Here is a 25,095-nt window from a genome sequence, read left to right on the forward strand (position 1 = left end):
TGCCATGCTCCGCCGGGCTCACACTGCTTAACGGATGGTTACATAGAGAGTCTTCAAAATGCACCAGAGACGGGACTTCCGGCTAAGGTGGAATGAAGCAGTCGGTGACTCTTCTCCCTCAAAACAAGTGTAAAACTGAACACAATTGTCAAAGGCAATCGTTTTGAGGCTCTGGAAATCAACCAAAGGAAAAAAACAAATTGAGAAGCGTTTATTCATGCAAATCTGCTAGAACTTTTAGGTAAGAACAGAAGGAGTCTAGCCTTCTTGCCCAGGGCTCTTCCTATTCCCAACTCCCCACACTCCTTAAGAAACTAAACTTTAAAACAAACAAACAAACAAAAAAACATAACTCAAGAATCAATAGCAGAATTAAAATGGTACACTAAAATTTTCTTTGATATGAAAAAAGGAAGTAAAGGAAGGACAGAGGTACCAAAAACATGAGACATATAGAAATAACCAGCAAAACTGTAAATGTAAATATCATCAATAATTACATTAAATGTAAATGACTCATTTCAAACAAAAAGCAAGGACTGATGGACAGGATAAAAATATGAAACCAAACTAAAAGACTGGAAGGCAAATTTTAGACTCAAAGACACAAGCTGAAATTAAGAGCTGAAAAAATATATAACATAACAGTACTCTGAAGACAGGTGGAGTATTAATATTAGACAAAATAGTCTAAGATAAGTAGCAGGGAAACAGTTCATAATGACAAAAGGGCCAAGATATTAGAGAGAGAGAACAATAATTACATGGATACACATTCAACAACACTGCCCCAAAATGCATGAATCAAAAACTGGCAGATTTGAAAAAGGAATAGACCACCCAAAAGGTACACTTGAAGACTTCAATATGTCTCTCTCAAAAATTTTCAGAACTAGATAGAAAATCAGTAAGGATATAGAAGACTTGACTAACGTTATCAATCAACTTGACCAAACTTTCATTTACAGGACGCTCCACCTAATAGGGGCAGAATACAAATTATTTTCAAGTGCACCTCTAGGATAGACCACGTTAGGCCATAAAACAAGTCTCAATAAATTTGGAAGCTCTAAAATCAGTAATCTAAGCTTTAGATTCAACAAGCTAGAAACAGAACAAACCAAACCCAAAGAATGTAGAAAGAAATAACGGAGATCAGAACAGAAATCAATGAAAGAGAAAAGAGACAAACAGAGAAAAGTAACAAAACCAAAAATTGGTTATTTACAAAAATGGACAAACCTATAGCCAGACTGACTGAGGGGGTTAAAAAGGAGTAAACAAAATTACCCAAATCAGGAATTAACATCACTACAGACTCTACAGAATTAAAAGAGAGTATAATAAACAACCATATCAAATTAGACAACTTAGATGAAATGGATAAATTCCTAAAAAGACACAAGTTATTAAACTCAACCCAAAAAGAAACAGAAAATCTGAATAGACCTGTAGTAAGTAAACAAAATTTGAATCAGTAATTACAAAATTTTCCACAAAAAGAGACCAGGCCCATGGGATTTCACTTGTGAATTCTATCAAATATGTAAGAAACCTCAATCTTAGACAAATTCCTTCAGAAAATATAGGCAGAACAAACAATTTCCAACTCATTCTATGAGGCAGGTATCACCCTGATATCAAAGCCAGACAAAGACATCATAAGGATGGACAACTATAGACCAGTATCTTTTATTAGCACAGATGCAAAAACCCTAACAAAATAACAAATAAAGCAACATATGAAAAAGGGACTATATGCCATGAGCAAGTGGAATTTATCCCAGGAACACAAGGTTGGTTTAATGTACGAAAATCACTTGATGAGATACACCACGGTAACAGAATAAAGGATGAAAACCACACGGACGTCTCAACAGATGCAGAGAAGGCACCTGGAAAACCCAATGCATGTTCATGATACAACTCTCAAGAAACTAGGAGTAGAACAGAATTTCCTCAACTTGACAAAGGACATCTACGAAGAACCTACAGCTAGCATCATACTTTACTGGTCAAAGACTGAATGCTTTCCCCCTAAGACTGGGAATAAGCAAAGACATCTGCTTGTACCACTTCTATTCAACACTGTACTGGAGGTTCTAGCTAGCTCAATGAGGCAAGAGTAGGGAATTAAAAGAATCCAGATTGGAAAGGAAGAAGTAAAACTGTTTATTCACAGACAACATGATCTTGCATGTATAAAGTCCAAAGTAATCTACCCAAAAAAAAAAAAAAAACCCAAAAGCAAAACCACAAAACATCAACCCTTCTAGAACAAGTTTATTAGCAAAGCCAAAGCTGCAGAATTCAAGATCAATATATAAGAATCTATTGTATTTCTATATATTACCAACAATCAATTGAAAATCGAAATTAGAAAACACCTTTACTATAGAATCAAAAGACATCTAATACTTAAGAATAAATTTAAGAAACATGTTTGAGAACCACAGACTAGAAATTTTTTAAAACTGCTGAGAGAAATTAAAGATGACCTAAATAAATGGAAACAGCATGGTCACTGACTGACAGATTTAATTTTGTTAAGACTGTATTTTCCCAAAATTGATCCTTATCATCCCACAAATAAAAGATTAGGCCCAGAGGATTTTGCTGATGAATTCTATCAAATATTCAAGAATTCAATGCAACCTCTATCAAAATCCAAGCAGGTCTTTTTGTAGAAGGTAACAAATTGTTCCTAAAATGTATACGGGGAATTCCCTGGTGGTTCAGGGGTTAGGACTCGGTGCTTTCACTGTGGCGGCCCAGGTTCAATCCCTGGTCGGGGAACTAAGATCTCACAAGCCATGCAGTATGGCAAAAAACAAAAACAAAAACACATAATAAAATAATAATAATAATAATAATAATAAATAAATAAATAAATAAAATGTATATGGAAATGCAAAGGACTTTGAAAAGCCTGAACAATTTTGAAAAAGGCCCACCAAGCTGCAGGGCAGATCCTACCCAATTTCCAAACTTACAATAAAGCAACAGTCAAGTAGAATATGGGTTTAAGGACGCAGAGATCAAATGAACAGGATACTGAGTACAGACATTAACCCATACATTTATAGTCAATTGATTTGCAACAAATAGCCAATGCAATTCAACAGGGGAAAGGATGGCCCTTTCAACAAATGGTACTGGGACAACTGGATACCCAAATATGCAAACAGATGAATTTGGACCCTAACCTCAGACCATAAGCAAAACTGAGTCAAATGGACCACAGACCTAAGTAAGAGCTAAAATTATAAATATTATAGAGGAAAAGAGAGTTTTGTATTAGGTAAAATTTTCTTGGATATGACTTCAAAAGCATGATTCATAAAAGAAAAAATTTATAAACTGGAATGCATGAAAACTAATAACTTTTCCTTTTCAAAAAACACCATAAAAAAACTAAGACACACCACGACCAAAAGAAAATATTTGTAGATCACATATTTGATAAATGACTTGTACCAATATATAAAGAACTCATTTTTTTTTTTTTAATATTTATTCATTTGGAGGTGCTGGGTCTTAGTTGTGGCATGCAGGATCTTCGTTTCGGTATGCGGGATCTTTAGTTGCAGCGTGTGGACACTTAGTTGAGGCACGCAGGATCTAGTTCCCTGACCAGGGATCGAACCTGGGCCCCCTGCATTGGGAGTGCGGAGTCTTAGCCACTGGACCACCAGGGAAGTCCCCACAAAGAATTATTAAACTCAAAAACAAGATAGAGAAGGAAATGCAACCCAAACGGCCCTTAAATATATGACAGAATGCTCAACTTTGCCCATAAAAAATGGAATGAAAACTGAAACCTCACGGGGTTACCACTTCTCCTCTATCAGACTGGCACGAGTTCAAAACTCTTCCAGGGGTAGCGGAGGGCATCACACTCTGACCCGGTAAAGCCACCCCTGGTGACCGACCGCTCCTAGGGACAGAACTGCCTACGTATAAAATGTCAGATACGTAAGGTTACTCACTGAATAGTTTATGATGGGAAAACAAACGGAAGCAAACACAAATGTCCATCAGCAGGGACTAAAAAGAAAAACAAAACAAAACTATGACACGTCCACACAATGGAATACAAAGAGACCAGCAGCGGAGCAAGAGGAAGTGAGCTCTGTACAGATGAAGCTGGTCAGGACACATTGCTGGGCAGCGAAGAGAACAGAGTGTGCATTAGTATAAGCCTTTTTCATGAAAAGGTGAAGAATGTTTATATTTGCATAAATAAACACTGGAAGGACCTATTTTTAAATAAGTAAAACTGGTTACGTATTGGGACTAGGGGCTGGGGGTGAGCAGGCGCTGGAGCCGGTAGATGAGGAAGGAGGTGGGAGCGAGACTTCGCAGGGTAGTAATACCTTCTAGTGTCCTTTCCTGCAGATTTACACCACCTATTAAAATGGTTTTAATCAGCCTAGACCTTCATTTGTTCTTCCTTTCATTTAAAAACTGCTTGAGCGTCTATTATAAAACTCTGAGTCTCTAAGAAAAAATAATAGCCTGGTAAGGTACCCGCACCTTTGGTTAACAGAAAAACAGATACCTATCGGGGAAAAAAAAGCTCCCTTACAAAACCAACCTTTTCTGAAATTTTAACATTCCACTCTTTCATTTTATTAAAAAAAAGCCCTTCCCTTGCTTCCCAGACAAAAAACCTCCACAACACTTAAATATCTGGAGCTACTCTGTGGTGCCGCAAAATCAAGATAATGTTGATTACAGATTCAGGAAAGAGGAACAAGATTAAAGTGAGGGTACGAGTCACATTAGCTTATTTTGCAAGTATGCCTCGACTCTCTTCAGGTCTAATCTTCAGAAGTTTTTCGAAATAAAATAATTCTGTATTCAATAACGCTCATGTTTAGAGAAACTAGAGGCAGAAAAGAGACCTCCGGCAAAACAAAGTTCGAAAAAATAAAATCATACCTGCTGAGTTGAGTAAGACGGGGGTGGACTGTCCACTTTACTTTCCTCCTTCCCAGGGCTCCCGTTTCCTAGAGTTGTGTCTTCCTTCGGGGCTCCCGGGGGCTCCCCACTACTTTCGCCGTCTGCCTCCTCGTCATCAGCCTCTGAAGAACTACTGCTGGTACTGCTTACCTGAGGGGACTTTAAAAACAACCCTTGTAATTTACACTTTTCGAAACAGAAGAATGGAGGAAGCTGAAACACCAGACACCGTCTGATGTCACTTACTGTCACTATGAAGACGCATGCCCATACCTCATCCTTCAAGGCCATGTTTTCCCCGCCACCGTTCAGTTCACCGTGGATTCCATTCATGCTGGCCACCACCTCGGCATCATCATAGTTACTCAGCGGGTAAATATCAGCAAATTTAGCTGACAGCGGTGCAACATCTTCATCATCACTACAACTGAGAAAGCAGAGACGTCACCCCGAGGCCGCTGGCCGCGAGCACGGTGGGTGCACCGCCCGCCAAGCAGACCCTGCTCTCGCTCACAGGGGTGCTACGCTGAGCGCCACGCCTGCTCCTCAGCACATCCTAGTAACCTGAACGCAAGAGAAAGTGCCTGGGAGATGACCATTTGCGCTATTTGGAAGAACGGAAAACAAGACTCCAAAAGGAGAAACATTAAGGAAACCACAAAATTTAACCAGATTAATTGATGTTACACATCTATTCACGTTGAAGTGCCCTGGTGTACAACTGTTCTCTCTGCCACTTCCAAGCAGACACAATTTTTGATTATAATTAAAGGGGTACGGAGAACAACCGTAGGTCTTTAGCGTTTGTTTTTATAACCGCCAAAATTTCAGACACAGCCAGCTGAACAAAACATTAAAGGCACTTATGTGACAAAATACTACAAGATTTTTCACTACAAGGCCAGCTGTGGCCAAGTCCAGTCATAATCTTAATTATCAGCTTTAGCAAGACATCCAAGCGATGGGCAAATGCAATATCTACCAAAAAAAAGTAAGAAGACTTCAAGGCTGGAGCCTATGAAGACCACTTAAAATGTATGACTTTCTGGTACATGAAAAGAGCTGGCGCAGAGTTCCTGGCTCAGCGTGCATGGTTCAAGGCATGACTGTAAATGGACGCCCCACGGGTCCACGTAAACATGCCACCATGTCCGCCTTGAGCCTCAACACTCAATGGCCTCCAGAAGGAACAATCCTATGGAGACCTTCTGGCTTTAGGGAAGAGTGTCCACAATTGCCAAACTCAGGTTCTTTTCCACTTTTAGGAAAACAAGAGTCGACGTGCTACAACGTGCTATCATCCGGAGCTCGTCACAGCAAGCACGGACAGTGCCCAGCGGGCCTCCCGGGGGCCCACTGCACCTGCGGTAGCAGCAGGTTTTGCCCTGGGCTGCACCCACACCCGCTCCCGAGGTGTCAGCATCGCCACGACCCAGAGGAGGAAGCCAAGGTGCAGGAATGAAGGAACAAAAGCACGTGCGCCATGCGATGGAGGCGACCCCAGAACCCGTGAACTCCAGACAGCACTGCAGCCCAGCGACTAAACCGCCACGCTTCTATTTCACCAACTTAGAAGCTGCACCAGGAGAGACAACACGAACCAGCGGCCACATGGAGGTCCTCGGATCACAGTGTCTCCTGGGAAGACACGGATCACAAGGTGCTGGCGGCCAGATGCCCAGCGCATCCGCGCGTGGCCCCAGCTCTGCCACTCAACACAGCGTGGGAGGCCACGGCTGGCGCCAGCTGCCAGGACACAGGAGCGGGGCGAACTCTTCCAATATAAGTTTTTATTTGACTACACACGCTGAACTGCGGGACGCTCCTGTGATGAGCTAGCTGGCAGCTAGCTGTGAAGCCCTCAACACTCTGCACCGGCTCCGAGAGCACAGGGCTTCTGCGGCTATGAAGCACCTTGAGTTCAGTGAAAGGAGTCACAGAGTTCAGGCCAAGCCCTTTACGATTACTTCGTGTTTGAGACCAAACCCATATTGAGAATTGAAAGACTCCGAAGGAAAGCCTCAGAGTCACCATGCGAAATCCAGACGGGGGAAGCGAGAAGTCTGAGAAATGCGGGGCACCATCCCTCCACTGGGAGCCATGGCCGGGGGGCCGGTCACCTCCGCAGGGCTCCCGGCACCCACACATGCTGTGACATGCAGAAGGCATGTTTTATTTCTTAAATAAAAACATACACCCGCGTGCAGCCTGCCCAGAAGCTAGAGCAGGTAGCCTCAACACGAGACACGGCCGCAAGTCCGAAGAAACATGGGCCCCCTCCTCTCCCTGTGAACTGGCCACAGCTGCACAGCCACCTCGCTTGTGCAAAACACCCTTCTAGGTAATGTGGGGACGCGGAGAACAGAACCTTTCAATCGCTTGCTAAAGTGATCATCTGAGTTCCTAGCAAGACATGGACCAAGCACGGACGCTGGGCTGACGAGGCGGCGGAAGGAGCAGCGGGCTGGCCACCCGTGATGCGACGAGCGCGGGCCGGGCCGGTGCCGGGAAACACTTCCCTGCAGACCAACATGTGTGTGTTTGTTTGCCTTACTGCATTTATTCATTCACCTTCGTTTAGGCAGGTCAGGAAACAGTGTCCAAGTTTGGGCTTACTGATTCCATGTTTTAAAAGCTCTTTAGAAAAATGAAGGGTCCTTTTTCTTGAAAAGCACTATAATGCTATCCATACTTCTGCAGACATTACTGTCTCTATTTCTCATCATTGGATTAGTTAAATTTCTAAAACCTTACGACAAAGTCACGACTTACAAAGTTGGTGCAGAGCCGTTGTCTGTGAGGATGAGTCTGGGATGCTGCTGAACTGTAATGGGCGAGCTAGAACCCGACCCTGAGCTTGCCGATGACACGCTAGGTGGGCGCATCTCAGAGAGGCAGTCGGGAGCAGAGTCCACCTGGAGCGGCAGCTGGTGAATGTGGATGTCGCCGGCGACGGGGGGGTCCATGATACCACAAGTGAGGATGTGCGAGAGGCTGCAGTCGTCGCAAGCACATCTGATTGGGAATTAAGGACAGTTACCGAGACAGCCAACAGAGGAGGTCAGATCGTGCTCTTTAGAGGTTGGTGCCAGCCCTCTGCGGGGTCAGCGAGGGTCCCGCAGGCCCGCTGCGCGCACACGCAGGCTCACCTCCTCCTGTAGTTGCAGTTGGGGCAGTCGGGCATGCTCAGTCGCGACGATAGCACGTGCCTCATGGTGTCCGTGAAGCTGTTCTCGCCAGTGACGGCCTTCTTATTCGTCAGCTGGAGGAAACCACGAGACAACGGGTTAGTTTTGCAAGACGTGCCGCCCCATGACACAGCTTATATTTTCCAGTAATTATGGTAGTGTGTGTCACACTCAGAACCAATGACCACAGCTTCCTAAGGTGGGGCAGGGCCAGGAAAAGGGGCCGCAGATGTGTGACGCACATAGCTGTGGGGCTGGGAGAGGCCCTGACACAGGCCACGGACCAGGAACCCCTAATAGGCTTCCTCACCAGCAAACACGCTGCAGCGCCCCTCACAGCAGACACCCAGCCTTTACCCTGAATCTGCCATGAGCTTGGTGCTTGCTAGGTACCAGGAACGTAGAGATAATCACTGCCCTCAAGGAGCTTAGATTCTGGAAGAGGGGACAGGCAAGAAACCAAACTTGAAAACCGTGATGCACAAGGTGCCCTGGGAGATCTGCTCAGCGTGCTGGAGAGGTGGGGAAGCTGCTCGGCAGGTGCCCAGACTCAGCAAGGCCCAGGCGCAGTGCTGGCAATCCCGTCAGAGGCAAGGAGGGCCTCCGGGCCCGCAAAGAGCGCTGAGCTGGGCGTCCGCTCACAACACTCTCGACAGCTGCTGAGCCTGGGCTGAGCAGGAGTGAGTCTCGGGGAACAGCCTCACCGCCATCAGGCCCGTGCACACAGAGCCGTGGCACCCGGCGCCCATCAGTTAAACAGACGTTTATGAGGCACGATGGAAGCTGGACAGTTGGCACAAAGACGGCAGTGGGCGGGTGGGAAGGAACGCAGCAGCGAGGAAGGCCAGCTGGAGAGGACGCCGGTGGAGCATGGAGAAGGGGTGGACACGGGAACCACCTAGGAAGCGGCACCTAGACTTCCACTGGAGCGGGCGAGCCTCTGGATTTCAGAGAAGCAGCCTGTGGACCGGCCTGGGCAATGGGGTGGGTGGTGGCCAGGAGAGCCAGGGGACAGGACAGAAGCCACACGGTAAGCGAGCGGAGCACGGGTGCCCTCTGTCTACCTGTGGCGCCCAGAGAAGACCACGGGTGCGGGCGAGGCTGGGGCCACCGACACCTAGGGAAGGCCAAGGGAGCACGCCCGGCAAGGGAGACTAACTGGGAGAGAAGCCGGCACGTGCACGGGAAGCAAGTTTCCCAATGAAGTCCAATGCCCTGAGACCGCCACACCGCAGCCCCCGGGAGTTCTGCCAAAGCGGCAGGCAGAGGGGTGGGGGGAAGAGCCGCTGGAGGAAGGGGTGCGCCGGGGCCGCCAGCAGCCACGACGAAGGCACGGCCCCTGGCACACGCGGAGCGCACCAAGTCCCAGCCCTGCGACTTCACTGTATGCACCCTGGCGAGTAAACCGGGGACACGCCACCCGCCTAGGAGGAGTCCGTGGGGACTCAGGGGTGGCTGTGGCCCGAGCGGGCGGCTCTGTAAACGTGGGTGTCCCCTGAGGGATACAGGAGGAAGGAAGTCGGAAGGAAAGCCAGTTTACACCACTGCCATTAGCAGCGGGCAGAACACGCAGGGAGGTGCTGAAGCGCTGGCCTCTGGGAGCCGCCCACCCGCAGAGAGCGGTTCCCACTCCCGTGAGCCGCCCCTCCGGCCCACAGCCTCACCTGCTCTTCCACGAAGCGCCTTTGCTTAAAAAGCTCCCAGTCTTCTGTTAGCATGCGTTGTTTCGTTTTCATCGTCATCTAATTCATGGGGGATGTAAAAAACAAAAAGTCTTAGTACCAGCAAGAGCTACCCTGGACATTTTCAAGGGGAGATTTTTAAAATGATATATACGAGAGACCGCGTCTGCAGACAGAAGCTGCAGCACTACAGAAACGCTACCTGATACTCGATCTCAGCGCCTCACATGACTCGCTCAAAACCATCGCAAATACTTTTCTTGCATGAAAAACACAGCGAGGAGTTCAGATTTTAAAGAGAAATTAACATATCAGAGGTGGATCTGTCAATGCGGTGAGTGGACAGTCACAGTTCACTGAACCACCACGAGGGGCCCTGCACGTGAAGCGTGAGCCTCGGGGACGTCATCCTGAGTGCCACAGCAGGCACCAGGGGCTGCGGGGGGAGGGGGCGGGGGCCGCTGTTTAAGCACGAGCTTCAGCTTGTGAAGATGAGAGAGTTCTGGAGCTGAACAGCGGTGACGGTCACAGCAATGTGAGCGCACTCAGTACGAATGAACTGTAGACTCAGAAATGGTTACTGTGGTAAATTTTGAGTAATGTAGATTTTACCACAACTAAAAAGAAATTGAGGGGAATAGGGAATTAAGAATGGGCTCAAGGCACTGCCTTATTTGAAGGAGGAGGCTATGAAATGATTAAATCTTGGTGTTTATATAAATGTATTCTTGTAAATTAACCACTGAAAGGATATGGGATACATATCTTCAAAATTATTAGAAGAAAAAAAAAAGGAAGGGGGCATATATTCAGTCCTACAGGGAAGAGAACACTACCAACCGGGAGCGCCCTCCCAGCTGCTAGACGGGATGCTGCTGGATTCATGAACCACCTAATAAATGGCCTATTAGATCTTCAAATTAAAACAAACAAACAAAAACTGCCCGTTAAACCCTCCAAAATAAAACAAGAGTAACTTAATAAAATCAAATTCATGCACTTAAAAATTTTTAATAGTTTAAAAGTATTAGAGAAGAAACCAAAGTTGAAATTACAGTCTGTTTAGAAATAATTGACAAGGAAAGTCCCACAAATCAAATTGTATAAGATGAGCCCAAGATGTAGAAGAAAATGTATAGTTTAGTGGCATTTATGAGAGAATAGAACAAAAAAAAAAAAGCCTGAAAAGTATGCGTTCAATGTAAGAAGCCCAAACAAAATGAAACAAGAAATCAACTAGTAAGGAATTAAAGGTAAAAGCTGAAATTTGGAAAACCAAGAAGTAAACGTCATCAATAAACCCAAAAGTTGGTTCTCTGAACTTCCTCCCAGGCCGAACAAGGGAAGGAAAGGAACAACAAAAATAGCAGGAGTGAGAAAGGACACGGACACATACAAAGATTTTCTAAAACCACAAGAGAAAACATCTGTACAATTTATGCCTGTCATATCTAAAGAATAGCTGCAAACAGGTGGCTCACGGCTATCCTGTTGGCCCTGCACAATGTGTTTTACAAGCTGAGCCAACATGAAAAAGCTTTTGAGATTTCACCTAACAATCTAGACTTCTGGCCTCTCTCGACAGCTGGACAGCTCAGAGGGCAGGCTGTGGGCACAGCTGGGACACCAGGAGCACTGGCCGGCCTCCTCTGAGGGGAGCAGGTGCTCTCTCACTACAGTGTGAAGTTAGGGGCAGGGGAATTCTCCGGTAGCCACCATGCACCCATTTGCATCAGCTGCCCTGTAAGCACCAGCTTAAGCCCACCCCTTTATATGAATGATGTGGATAACTTCCCAGGCAAATATCAATTTGTAAAACTCACTTAAGAAGTAGAAAACCCCAAGTAAGTTCATGAACACAATGTTTACTGAAAAGGCAGTAAAAGATACTGAGTCCTTGTTCCTTCCCCTGCAAAAATGAACCAGGCCCCAAAGTTTCATGGTGGGGTCTATGCAAACCCTTTGTAGAACAGGAAAGTTGAACTATTCCTAAAAACTGGGAAAACATGGAAAGTTCTCAATTCATTCTATGAGATTAGCATAATTATCCTTTATACAAAACAAACAAGACCTCAAAGATGAAAACTCAGTAATACCTCAGAATACAGATATAAAAATCCTAAATAAAATACCTAATAATGGATTAAAGAATAATATATTATAATCTAGTAGGGTTTAATTCCAGGAATGCAAGGATGTCTCAAAATTAGGAAGCCTAATCTAATTCATACAAAAACACATAAAAAGAGAAAAAACATACAAATTTAATGTCTATTCCTGCTTTAAAAAAAATTTTTTTTTTAATTTATTTAATTTATTTATTTTTAGCTGCATTGGGTCTTCACTGCTGCACACAGGCTTTCCTAGTTACAGCAAGCGGGGGTTACTCTTCGTTGCGGTGCGCAGACTTCTCATTGTGGCGGCTTCTCTTGTTGCAGAACATGGGCTCTAGGCGCATGGGCTTCAGTAGTTGTGGCACATGGGCTCAGCAGTTGTGGAGCACGGGCTTAGTTGCTCCGCGGCACGTGGGATCTTCCCAGACTGGGGCTTGAACCTGTGTCCCCTGCATTGGCAGGCAGATACTTAACCACTGTGCCACCAGGGAAGGGCTCTTTAATTTGCTAAAAAGTATCAAAAATTTGTACAGCAAGCATCAGACTTAATGTGAAACCTCCAAAGCGTTCCACAAAAGCCAGGAACTGCTGCTAGTAACACCCTTACTCATGACGCTTTGAAGATTCTAGCTGAAGTGAAAAAACAAAACACAAAGTTCAAATGCTAATAAAGAGGATAAGACAAAACTATTATTATTTGTAAACGATATCATGGTCTCCTAGAAAACTCAAAGCAATCAATTCCAGAACTATTTGAGAGATGATAACACGGTGAGATGACTGGACACAAAGCAGAACTCAGCTTTCCTATAAGGACCAGCAATAACTCCTTAGAAAATTTATTCCACCATTTAAGATGCTACTCATGATAGTCCCTAAAACTGTGAAACACCTATGTGTAAATTCAGTAAGAAATGTACAAACTATAAAACCATAATATAGGCTATAAAAGACAACCTAAAAAAAGAGATACATGCCATATTTTTGGATGGGAAGAGTCAGTATTGGTGCTAATTCTCCCTTTACGTAACGTGGGTCTGCAGTTTTCAGGAGAAACATTTTTCTTTCGTGAGTAACTATTACTGTTGCAAATTTTAAAAATGATTTAAAATGAGCTACATATTAGAAAAAGTAGTCATTTCTTTATCTTATTACAGAGGTCAGTACAGAGCGGTTTGATAAATATAATCAGCAGAAACCTCCTCTTTGACCTTCTCTTCGCAGCCTCTGGGATTAATTTTGTGGAACATTTGGGTACCTGTAGGCTTATATATGTGTCACACAACAAATAAAGGATAAATTTTTAAAAGCAAACAAGAACAACGGATTTCAAAGCTGTCAACTGTCTTCCCATGGCCATACTTATTTGTGAATACTAATTATTTTACAGATGTGCAACATTTTGCAATCTTGCATTACTATGTAGTTTCTAAAATGCTACTTGATTACAAGAGACTGATATCCATTCCAAGGATTCTAGAATGACTGGTACCCTCTGGATGCAACTAAAATTGCTCGATTTCCATAACTGGTATTAATGGCATCGTAGTTCCTTGACAGGTGAATGAAAATAAGAATGCACCTTTGGGTTGCTTTAGTGAAAGAGGATGGTTTTCCACTGTAAAAAGACAGAGAATGCTTTTTTTTTTTTCTTGTAAAATACGTGTAACATAAAATAAACCATCTGAACCATTTCAGTGGTATCCCCATCTCTCTTCATCTTGCAAAACTGAAACGCAGTCCCCATTAAACAATAACCGCCCGCCTCCCCTGGCCCCCGGCACCCACCCTTCTACTGTCTCTATGGATTTGCCTACTCTAGGGACCTCAGGTGAGTGGGATCAGACAGGATGTCTTTTTGTGTGTCTGGCTTATTTCACTTAGAGTAATGTGTTTAAGGTTCTTCCACGTTTTTAGGTCTTCCACCTAGGTCCTTGATTCACTTTGAGTTACCTTTTCCACATGGTATTAGATAAGGGTACAACTTCATTCTTTTGCAGGTGGATACCCAATTTTCCCAGCACCATTTGTTGAAAAGACTGTCTTTTCCACATCGAAGGGTCTCGGCACCCTTGTCAAAAATCACCTGACCGTATACGCAAGGGTTTGTTTCTGGGCTTTCTACTGTATCCACTGGTCTATATGTCTGTCTTTATGCCAATACCACACTGCTTTGATCACTATGGCTTTGTAGTAAGTTTTCAAATCAAAAGTGTGAGTCCTCCAGTTTTGTTCTTTTTTTCCCCAAGATTGTTCTGGCTATTCTGAGTTCCTTGAGATTCCATATGAATTTTAGGATGGGTTTTTCTATTCTGCAAAAAACATCATTGGGATTTTGACAGAGATTGCACTGAATGTGTAGACCACTTTGGGTACTACTGACATTTCAACAATATTAAGTTGTCCAATCCAGGAACACAGGAATGTGTTTCCATTTATTTATGCCCTCTTTATTTTCTTTCAGCAATGTTTTGTAGTTCTCATTGTACAAGTCTTCCACCTCCTTGAGTAAGTTAATTCCTAAGTATTTTACTCTTTTCAATGCCCTTGTAAATAAAACTGTTTTCATAATTTCCTTTTCAGATTGTTCATTGTTTGTATGTACAAATGCAACTAATTTTTGTGTGTGCACTCTGTATCCTGCTACTTTGCTGAATTCACTTACAGTTTTTAAATTCTAACCGTTTTTTTTTGCAGAGTCGTTAGGATTGTCTACATATAAGATCACATCATTTGCAGAGATCGTTTTACTCTTCCTTTCCAATTTAAATGCTTTTTATTTCTTTTACTTGCCTAGCTGCTGTGGCTAGATTTTCTAGTACTATGTTGAATAGAAGTGGTGAAAGCAAGCATCCTTGCCTTGTTCCTGATCTCAGAGGATTAAAGGCTTTCTTTCAACCTTTCATTTCTTTTAAAATTAATTTTTATTGGATATGGTTGCTTTACAATGTTGTGTTAGCCTCCACTGCACAACAAAATGAATCAGCCATACATATACAGATATCCCCTCCCTTTTGGACTTTAATCTTTCTAATCTTTCATTATTGAGGATGATGTTTGCTATAGGTTTTTTATATTTGTGGCTTTTATTATATGGAGGTAGTTTCCTTCTATTCCCATTTTGTTGAGTGTTCTTAATCATGAACGACGGTGAATTTTGTCAAATGCTTTTGCTGCATCAACTGAGATGATCATGTGGTTTTTCCTTGTTGATTTGGTATGTTATATTAATCAATTTTCATACCTTGAAACATCTTTGCATTCCAGGAATAAATCCTACTTGATCATGGTGTATAATCCTTTAAATATGCTGAATTCTGTTTGCTAGTATTTTGTTAAGGATTTCTGCATCAATATTCATAAAGGATGCTGGTCCGTAGTTTTCCTTTCTTGTAGTGTCTTTGTCTGGCTTTGGTATCAGACTTATGCTGGCCTCATAGAATGAGTTAGAAAGTGTTCCCTCCCCTTCAGTTTTCTGGAAAAGTCTGAGAAGGATGGGTATTAATTCTTCTTTAAATGTTTGCTAGAATTCACCTTTGAAGCCATTGGGTCCTGAACTTTTCTTTGTTGGGAGATTTTTGATTACTAATTCAATCTCCTTACTAGTTATAAGTCTATTCAGATTTTCTGTTTCTTCATGATTTAGTCTTGGTTGGTTCTTTGTTTCTAGGAATTTGTCCATTTCATCTAGGTTATCCAATTTGTTGGTGTACAATGGTTCAAGTACTCTCTGGTAATTCTTTTCATTTCTGTAGGACTGGTAGTAATGTCCCTACTTCATTTCCGATTTTAGTAATTTCAGTCTTTTTTCTTTTTCTCTTAGTCCATAAGCTAAAGGTCTGTCAATTTTGCTGTTCTTCTTGAAGAACCAACTTCTGGTTTCACTGATTCTCTCTACTGTTTTTCTATTCTCTGTCTTTGTTTACCTCTGCTCTAATCTTTATTATTTCCTTCCTTCTGCTAGCTTTGGATTTAGTTTATCTTTTTTTTCTTTCTACAAGCTGCAAAGTTAGGTTGTTGATTCGAGATCTTTCTTTTTTAATGTAAACATTTATAGCTATAAGAACAAGTATTTTTAAAGAAATAAATTCACTTTCAGTTTTACTTTTTAAGACTGTATTTTCCTTTTAGAAAAAACGTGTATATTGTTATTTTGGCACACACCCCATTTTTATCAGGACAGCGGTGATACTACTGTGTATTATATTCCTAATATATTCCTAGCAGCAAGGAGATTATCGCTTAGCACAGTGCTTAGCACACTGCACAGTAAGTCATCATTTATCTTCTTTCTCTTCACCTGAATTATCATTTTAGTTACACCGTTTTTCTGAAATCATCTAAATAAGATCACAAGTTACTGATATCATCAGAAGCTTACACTGACAAAACATGATGGAAAAGTCAGGGATAAATTAGGCCCCCCACTCTAGTGGATGGCACCAATCTCTGCAGAAGGAACCGCCAGCTGCAGTGGAAGCCCCTTCAGATAAACTCCAGACTGAAGGCTCCTCTGCGACAGACGGCAAGCCCCCTGCTCGACACGAGGACCAGCACTGCTTACGTGCCCGCAGGCCTTCGTTTGCACTTGTACTCACGAACGAGCGTCTCCCCACTGCCCCACTATGGAACTCTGCAAACTCCCCGAGTAGCACTCAGCATCAAACACAAAGTTCAACAAGCCCCACTGTCAGGGCCAGAGATGCAGGGGACCTCACAGGTCACCTAGTCCAGCCACATCTAAGATTCCGATGTTGGGACTCCCCTGGTGGTGCAGTGGTTAAGACTCCACGCTCCCAATGCAGGGGGCCCGGGTTCGACCCCTGGTCAGGGAACTAGATGATCCCACGTGCATGCCGCAACTAAGAGTTCGCATGCCACAACTAAGGAGCCCACATACCACAACTAAGGAGCCGGAGAGCCGCAACTAAGGAGCCCGCCTGCTGCAACTAAGACCCAGTGCAGCCAAACAAATAAATATTAAAATAAATAATTAAATAAAAAGAGACTGGGCTTCCCTGGTGGTGCAGTGGTTGAGAATCTGCCTGCCAATGCAGGGGACACGGGTTCGAGCCCTGGTCTGGAAAGATCTCACGTGCCGCGGGGCGGCTGGGCCCGTGAGCCGCAATTAGTGAGCCTGCGCATCTGGAGCCTGTGCTCCGCAACAAGAGAGGCCGCGATAGTGAGAGGCCCGCGCACCGCGATGAAGAGCACCCCCCGCTTGCCACAACTAGAGAAAGCCCTCGCACAGAAACGAAGACCCAACACAGCCATAAATAAATAAATAAACAAATACTTAAAAAAAAAAAAAAAAAGACTGCTGTCAATTCACTTCTGCACGTCTCCTCTAACAGGGAGGGGGCAGCTCTGTCTTCCTGTGCTTCTCCCTGGGGTCAGACTTCAGTCGCTGGGCTGGAGGCCTCTCTCTCCAGACCTCCTCACAGCAATGAGGACAGGGGCTGCCCCAAGTTCCTGAGGCTGCACCGCCATTTCCTGTTGGGGTCTGGCCTGTTCGGAGACGCCTTGAGGACAGACAGCGCAGCCCTCACATCTGGACTCCAGAACTCTGTCTAGGACCCTCCCCAGCACAGGCTTCCAAGTGACAGTCTGTTTACTGCTGCCCATCAATCTTTCAGCATCTGATCCGCCCTCCAGTTGATTCGCCAGGACCCAGCTTCTCTCTACACGTCTGCTACTACTGTAGATACTAACGGGGTGGCAGAGGGGCCCAAAGCAGAGCTGCCAGTGTCGCCGGCCAGGCCCACAGCAAACACTGCCGGGGGCGCCGTCTGGACGGACTGTCTGCTGTTGTCCTTGCAGCAGTTCAGTGTCCACGTGGACCCAGGAGGTTCTCAGGGGACACGGCACACGGCGTGGGAGGCTCTAGGGTGTCCACACAGACGGTGCCCCCCTCGTCTCCTAGTCCAGGGACCCTGAAGACAAACCGAGGGCAGTGGAAGCAGCACCCCTGGTGAGGGCAGACGCATCCTCAGCCGGCTGGACGGGGGTGTTTTCCTCAGCCTAATGTTGGGGACAGGGGTTCCGTGACCTAATGCAGTCCTCCCTTCCTGTAAGCCGAGCTGGCAGGACAGAGACTTACCAGGTGGTGTAACCTCGCGGGTTCCCACAAAGCAGCCCAGCCCAGCTCCTGTTTCTCACACGTCTCTCTCCCTGAGAAGCCTTCGCACATCGCTCATTCTTTTACAGCAAGAATGCCTCATCAAATTTCTTCTATCATCAGCCTGGGCCCCGACGACAAGAGTTTAGCCGGGGCAAGGCTGGCGTCTTTGATTTTTTTCTGAAGGTCCCTCCTTCACAGAGAATTGATGCCCCAACGTCCCGGGAAACCAGGGCTCCCAATTCTCCCCCCTCCCTTGCACTCTGGATAAACCACCTCACTTAACTGACATGGGGTTTCCTCTAAGGGTAACCCAGTAACCGGCTCGGTGCAGCTCAATTCAGAACACAAGGGACTATTAACTGCAGTCCTGCTTTTTAGTAACCACACACACACAAAACTGATTCAGAATTATATAATACAAAGGCTCAAACAAAATCAAAATGTCACCTTATCTGATCCTGTCATTTCACAAGTGGGAGACTAAGGCCCAGGGAGGGGAAAGGCTTGAACGAGGCTCACAACCACTCTGGGCAGGGCCTGGCGCCAAACGCCCCTCCGGGTCCTCGCAGGACCTGAGTCCAGAAGACCCCGAGGAACAGGCAACAGCCCCTGTCCCCACGCACCAGTCTCCCCTCCGGGCTCCCGTTCCCTCTACTACCCGGACAGCAAACTCCTGAAAACGGGCCGGTGCGCGTGCAGGCAGCAGAGGGGAGGGAGCTGTCCGCTCCTCTGCCTCTGAGTGACTCAGCTGCCGGCTGCCCGGCTGCACAAGGCCGCAGGGGACGAGCTGGCTGCAGGTCCAGGTGCAGGATGCACAGGGACGGCAGCTGGAAGGCAGCCGGGGTCACGGCTACCTGACCCCGTGCCAACATTTGCCAAACTCAGGCCAGTCAAGCAACCTGGGGCCAGCCCTGCCCCCACAGCGGCCGAAGCTGAGGCGTCAGTGGTCAGCGACGAGCCACGGCTGGAGAATACGAGTGCCCCGGGGACCCCGGGACAGCGGGGAGCGTGTGCCAGGTACAGAGTGGCTCCCGAGGCCACGTGCTACACACGCAGCAACTGTGGAAGAGGCCAAGCGCACGGCACCGGCGGAGCCACCTGCCCAGACGAGCTCAGCTCAACAGCGCTGAGTTGTGTCACGTTACCAAGGCGCACCTGACAGACGGGAAAGCCAGTATCACGTGGGAGAATATGGTCAGAACCGTTCTCCGAGGTTCTAAATGAGAGACTACTTACAGTAACGGTCCCTGAGGCTGCAGAGAGAGAACTGCCACACAAAACACGGAGCGAGGCTGGAACGAACGGTGACGTGGGCACACGCCAGTCCCTTCCTTCTTCCCAATCCCTCACCACGCTCAGATGGCAACGCCGAGACGAAGCGTCACAGCCAGCGGCCAGGCGGCACCCAGGATCCCAGGCAGACACTGCACCACCACCCGCCTTACGCCAGAACCAAGGTTCTGTTTTCCTACAGCCTCAAAAGTACAACACAGAGCTCTGTCACTGTTTCCTTATTACTCCTCACACCCTGCGTTACCCTGGAGAAGATCCACGCTGAACGCCTCCCCTGCCCAACCCTCCTGGGGGTTTTAGAAAGGCGGGCTGGCTGGCCGGGACGCCGGCTGGAAGCCCTGCCCGCAGGCCCCATCCCCACAGCAGCGCCTGCCTTCCACCCTCCTCCAGCCCTGCAGACCGCCTGCCCAGCACAGCCGTGTGTGTTCGTGTCTGCGCTCCCGCTCGATACGCTTAGGGACGGGTGGAGAATGGGCTCTGAAGCTCACGTGTGGCCAGTGTTCAGTAAACGGGTCCTGACACGACAAGGCTCAGCCATTTCCAAAGGCCTCAGAGGCCCCCGCCGGCAGCACCGAGTCTGGGCAGCAGCCTGTGCCCGTGACCGTGGCTGCACCCAGGCCAGCAGGGACCTGACCGGCAGCTGACCCCGCGGGCGTGGCTGGGCGTCCCCTCCGGCGCAGCAGCAGCTGGGAGCCCCCGCTCGCACGCCTCCCCTGGGCACACGGCCCCTCGCGGCGGGCCCCTCGCGGCGGGCTCCTCGCGGCCGTCCCGGCGGGCGCGCACCCACCTGCTCGTCCACGTAGGCGTCGATCCTCTTCTGGCACTCCAGCCACTCCTCGGCCACCCCGCGGAGCTCCTCCTCGGAGCGCTGGTACCGCTGCAGCAGGGTGCTGTACGTGTCCTCGTTGCAGGTGTCATGCGTCGTGGTCCCCAGCCTGGGGAGAGAGGCCTTTCAGCACTCTGGCCATCATCTCCCCTCCCGAGGTGGCAAGTGGGACACCACCACACACCCCACGAGGCTGCTGTGCGGGATGAGTTAAGCACACAGCCCAGGCACCCACGACAGAGTCTGGCCTAGAGAAGCAGCTCCAGGAAGCAACAGCTCCTAAGAAAAAAATGAGTGGTGAGTAACGCTGTTCTAAAAAGACTAAGGCCCAGAGATTCAGTTCACTAGATGTGGGGTCGTAAACTGTTTTTCCCTACTGAGATTCACTGACCCAGAGAGAACAAAACATTCACTGAGAAATACAAAATTCGGACCTGGTTTGCAAATCAAGTAAAACAGGAAATTCAGTTCAATAAAAAATATAGTTATAGTTTCATTTACTCTGTGTATCTTGTTAAGAAAGATGGTAAGATGGCAGATGAGAAAATAAACAGAAAACAAAAGACACAAATAGAGGTAAACACCTGGGCTTCTCAAGAGGAGGGTGGCACGGGAGAGGAGAAGCGGGAGAGTGGGGGAGGGGTGCAGGCTCACAGGCAGCTTATCTTCACACACCGTTCCTTTTCCCAATACCTAAACATGTCAACATCTGAACCAAAGCAACGGTGATAAAGACCTCACAACAAAGAATTTCAAAATCAAAGGCAACATTTACAATCGCTCAGGAGCACAAAGATGATGTGCAGGCTTAGTAATCACTGCTGTTCACACGAAAGAGCTGGAAGTTACCCACTGGGATCGGTGATACCACCCCAGACAAGCTTCTCACTACAGACTACGTCACACCTGCTTGTTCACACTCAGACTCAGACACACATGCACTTACAGACGTATGTTTTGAAATGGAGATGCTCCCATGTTAAGTGAAGAAAGGACTACGTCATCATGTGTAAAGATGCACATGTGTGGGAGGCGTGGACACTGGAAAAAATCTGGAAGCAGCACCCAGTTGTGTTTATGGTACCCACCTCTCTTCAGGGTTTCGTTTGCTTTCAGAATTTTATTGCAATGACAATCTAATAATTTTATAATGAAAATAAACAATAGTGATTTTAAAAACAAGAACTTTTCCATGGGTGCAGACACCTCCCTTTCCACCCTGGTGACCACTGCATGAAGATGCACGTCGTGCGAGTGGACTCATATTTGCTGAAGCCGTCTACAACGGCTCCATCACTTCAAGGAGGGAGCACGCAGAAAACAGGGTCACTGAAAAGCTGCGCAGGAAAGCCCAGAGCCAGGAAAGGGAACGACGCGACCCACGCGGTGATGGGGCTGGCTCAAACACTGGGGCTGTCCCCAGGAAACAAAAGTCCTCAAGACCCAGAATCCAGTGCCTCTCCGAGGCCCCCCTGGCTCCACACAGCACGTGGGCGCCCCCAGGCCTGAGAGCACGGCAGCCCACGAGGCAGCGGTCTTCTCCTCAACCCCTGCCTCTGCAACCCTGCTCCTCACAAACTGATTTCCCCTCTTCATGCAAACCCCACCTTCCCCGTAAGGCCACCCAGAAGACTGGGATGGAGGCTGAGGGAACTCGTGCTCTCCTCCCGCTCCTGCCCGAGGTGAGAACCGCTCTCCTCCTGTCCTACGCCACAGACTCTACTTAGAGCCAGTGGAGGGCAAAGCAGCCGGGGGTCCTGGGACTTCCGTGGTGGGGCACTCAGAGCACAAGCTGTATGCACAGGGCTGGAGTCCAGAGAGGAAACAGGGAGCTGCTAGACTGCAGGACGTGTCCTCAGGGCCAACAGCATCAATGGGTCAGCAGGCAGGTTACTACCTAAATATTCACTCTGCAAACACATGACGGTTAACAGCTGGTAATATCGATTATGAGTATTGTCTATGTGAAACAATAAGTGATAAGGAAAATGAGATAAAATCAGTTCAGGTACGTTTACTTACAAGCCTAATTAAACATTCCCCTAACAATGAATATATCAATATACTTAAAGACGAAATTGGGCAATAGCTACTAAAACCACCACAACAAATAAGGAGACACAATGGGGCTCCTGGTCTTGCCAGAGGGATGGAAGCAGAGTCTGACAGAGCTTCTGGTTTCACACGAACTCTCAGGCAGCACAGACAGTGGCCTGGCCTGCTGGAGGACCCAGACCCTGGCGTCGCTACACGACAAACGGAGCTGGTTCCTTAATGGGTAAATTGTAAGGGAAAGTGGATAGGGGTGGGGGCCTGCACGTTAAAGAATCTCAAAAGGGGGCTTCCCTGGTGGCGCAGTGGTTGAGAGTCTGCCTGCCAATGCAGGGGACACGGGTTCGAGCCCTGGTCTGGGAAGATCCCACGTGCCGCGGAGCGACTGGGCCCATGAGCCACAATTACTGAGCCTGTGCGTCTGGAGCCTGTGCTCTGCAACAAGAGAGGCCGCAATAGTGAGAGGCCCGCGCACCGCGATGAAGAGTGGCCCCCGCTTGCCGCGACTAGAGAAAGCCCTCGCACAGAAACGAAGACCCAACACAGCCAAAAATAAATAAATAAAGAATTATAAAAAATGGTAAAGATGGAAAAAAAAATTATTAAAAAAAAAAAAAAAAAAAAAAAGAATCTCAAAAGGCACGGAGGAAAAGGGGCCGGGAGTGGAGGTCAGTGTTTAACGGTGACAGAGTCTCTATCTGGGGTGACATCCAAGTTTTGCAAATAGTGGTGACAGTTGCCCAACGTTATAAATGTAATTAATGCTATTGAATTGTACATTTTAAACTAGTGAACTATATGGTGTGTGAATTCTATCTCAATAAAGCTGTTAAAAAACAGAGACATAACTTTCCTAAATTAAGTCAGTTCCTTTAACGAAGTCAACCTTTGGGTAGATCATTTGTATTTAAAAAAAGAAAAACAAAACTACAGCAAATAAAAAAGCAGGCAAGACTATGGGAATGCACATGAGTAATAAGAGAATAAAGAAAGGGGGACTTCCCTGGCGGTCCAGTGGTCTAAGACTCCACGCTTCCACTGCAGGGAGCGCACGCTCGACCCCTGGTCGGGAAGCTGAGGTCCCGCATGCCGCACAGTGCGGCCAAAAAAACAAAAAGAGAGAGAAGTAAGACAGGGAGTTACGGGATCGCTGTGCAAGCCAACTGAGTGACAGCTCTGGGCGAGGCTCCCGTGCCCAGTGGGCCACGCAGATGGACTTGCTTCTAGGTGAGCACGCTGGGCTGGGGCTAAGGGATGTTCACCTGCTATCAATCCATTCAGCTTACATTTATTTTGTGTAGTCTTCTGTATCTGTATTTTACTTTATAATAAAGTTAAACAAAATGCAGGCCCAGAGACAAAAAGTGTCAGTGTTGCAATACTCACAACTATGGATTTTGTGTGCCACAGACATAGTCATTACTTTAGGGGGTAGCGTTTGTATATAAGTTGTCACAAAATTTTTAGGAGTTGTTAAATAGGTATCTGTAAACTACAAGCTCAAATCTGAATTGTTCTTTGTTGGGCCCAACAAAGGTGTCTCCTGGGGAACTCGAAGGAATGGCTCCTTCTGGCGCCCCGGACTCCTGGGGAACGCCCTGCTTGCCTTCTCCCCAGCTTCCATCCCCATCTCCAAGCACCCTGTCCCTCACCCGCTCCTGAGAGCAACTCTGCAGCTTGACCCCAGGATTAACACCGAAGACTCTAAAACACTGCTGATCTTTGGAGACTGACCACCATTCGCAATGAGCAAGATGAGAAAGCCAGAGCCAGGGCACAGGAAAAAGTGGAGCTTTATAACACATTTCAGGTTTCTGTCACCCACCCACGGTTTGATGAGAGGCCCATCAAACTCCCTGGCTCACCAGAAAAAGAAAAAAAAAGGCTAAATACCCTGGAATGCTGCTATAAGGACCCCACCCCCACCCCCCCACGCACACACAAGATGCATGTCTTTTTATAAAAAGTGCTCTTGCTGGATTTGAGCATCGTAACTGGGCACAATCTCCATGAGGGTCGCGGTTAGGACACTCACGTCTCTGTGCACCCACCATGGAACGTAACGGCGCTGTCAGGGTGGGTGGGAAGCAGGCGGTGGTGCGGGAGATGCTGGAAGCAGGGTGCGGGCCACACCAGTAACTCTTTGTCCTGACCACCTCAGCCCCAGTCCTCCTTCCCTAGCTGCTTTTAAGGTTATTCTTGCTCCGGAGGTAAGGGTGAGAAGTGGGAATAGCTAGGACCCCTCAAATAGGAGTTAGGAATACAGGAAACAAAGACTGGATTGAAATATGGATTTCAAGGGGAAAAAAAAAAAGGTGAGTACTGTGTAAGTTAACTGCAACAATAATATACTGACGTAAAAATAATTACCCTTCTTTGCGAATCTGGCCCAACCATATTTTGGTGTGGACCTTTAAACCAAGATGACTACAGTCTGTGCTGTTCTGTGATGCGTCTACAGCCTGGGAATCTGTTCACAGGTGGTAAGCAGATGAGGAACAAAATCACCCGCTGCAGGGCTGAGGTAGCTCACACCTGGCTCTCTAGCACAGGGACAGCAGATCCAAGGAGAGGCCCAACTTGTCAAGCCACCTCGGAGCAAACACCCCAGGCTGCACTTTCCCCTTCCCCCTCACCAGGGCAAGTGACCCGAGGCTGTATTTGGGACTCCGGGCTTGGCACACCTGATGAAGCCCCACGGAAGCTCTACAGCAGTAAGAAGAACCCAAGCCATGAGCCACGATGCGAAGCGAATGCTTGAGAGACCTGACAGCGTGTCTAATCCCTCCCCTAGCGCCCCGGAGCCCCTTAGCACCACCAGCCCTCCCCCTGCCCCCCAAGTGCGCCAGCACAG

General features: G+C 46.9%; 1 protein-coding gene across 7 annotated transcripts in view; it reads right to left on the reverse strand.

Annotated features, from left to right (window-relative positions):
- FAM193A (family with sequence similarity 193 member A) overlaps nucleotides 1–25,095 on the reverse strand; it is a 173,028-nt gene that overhangs the window by 40,494 nt on the left and 107,439 nt on the right. For all 7 annotated transcript variants that reach the window (XM_036853425.1, XM_036853424.1, XM_036853423.1 and 4 more), the window contains 6 exons: nucleotides 20,151–20,298; nucleotides 9,818–9,895; nucleotides 8,115–8,227; nucleotides 7,738–7,980; nucleotides 5,239–5,392; nucleotides 4,945–5,124 (listed from right to left, as the gene is read on the reverse strand). In XM_036853425.1, the coding sequence (XP_036709320.1) occupies nucleotides 4,945–5,124; nucleotides 5,239–5,392; nucleotides 7,738–7,980; nucleotides 8,115–8,227; nucleotides 9,818–9,895; nucleotides 20,151–20,298 (916 nt within the window). The remainder of the gene's footprint in view (nucleotides 1–4,944; nucleotides 5,125–5,238; nucleotides 5,393–7,737; nucleotides 7,981–8,114; nucleotides 8,228–9,817; nucleotides 9,896–20,150; nucleotides 20,299–25,095) is intronic.

This window comes from Balaenoptera musculus, chromosome 5 (assembly GCF_009873245.2).
Source record: "Balaenoptera musculus isolate JJ_BM4_2016_0621 chromosome 5, mBalMus1.pri.v3, whole genome shotgun sequence".
Lineage (NCBI taxonomy): Eukaryota > Metazoa > Chordata > Mammalia > Artiodactyla > Balaenopteridae > Balaenoptera > Balaenoptera musculus.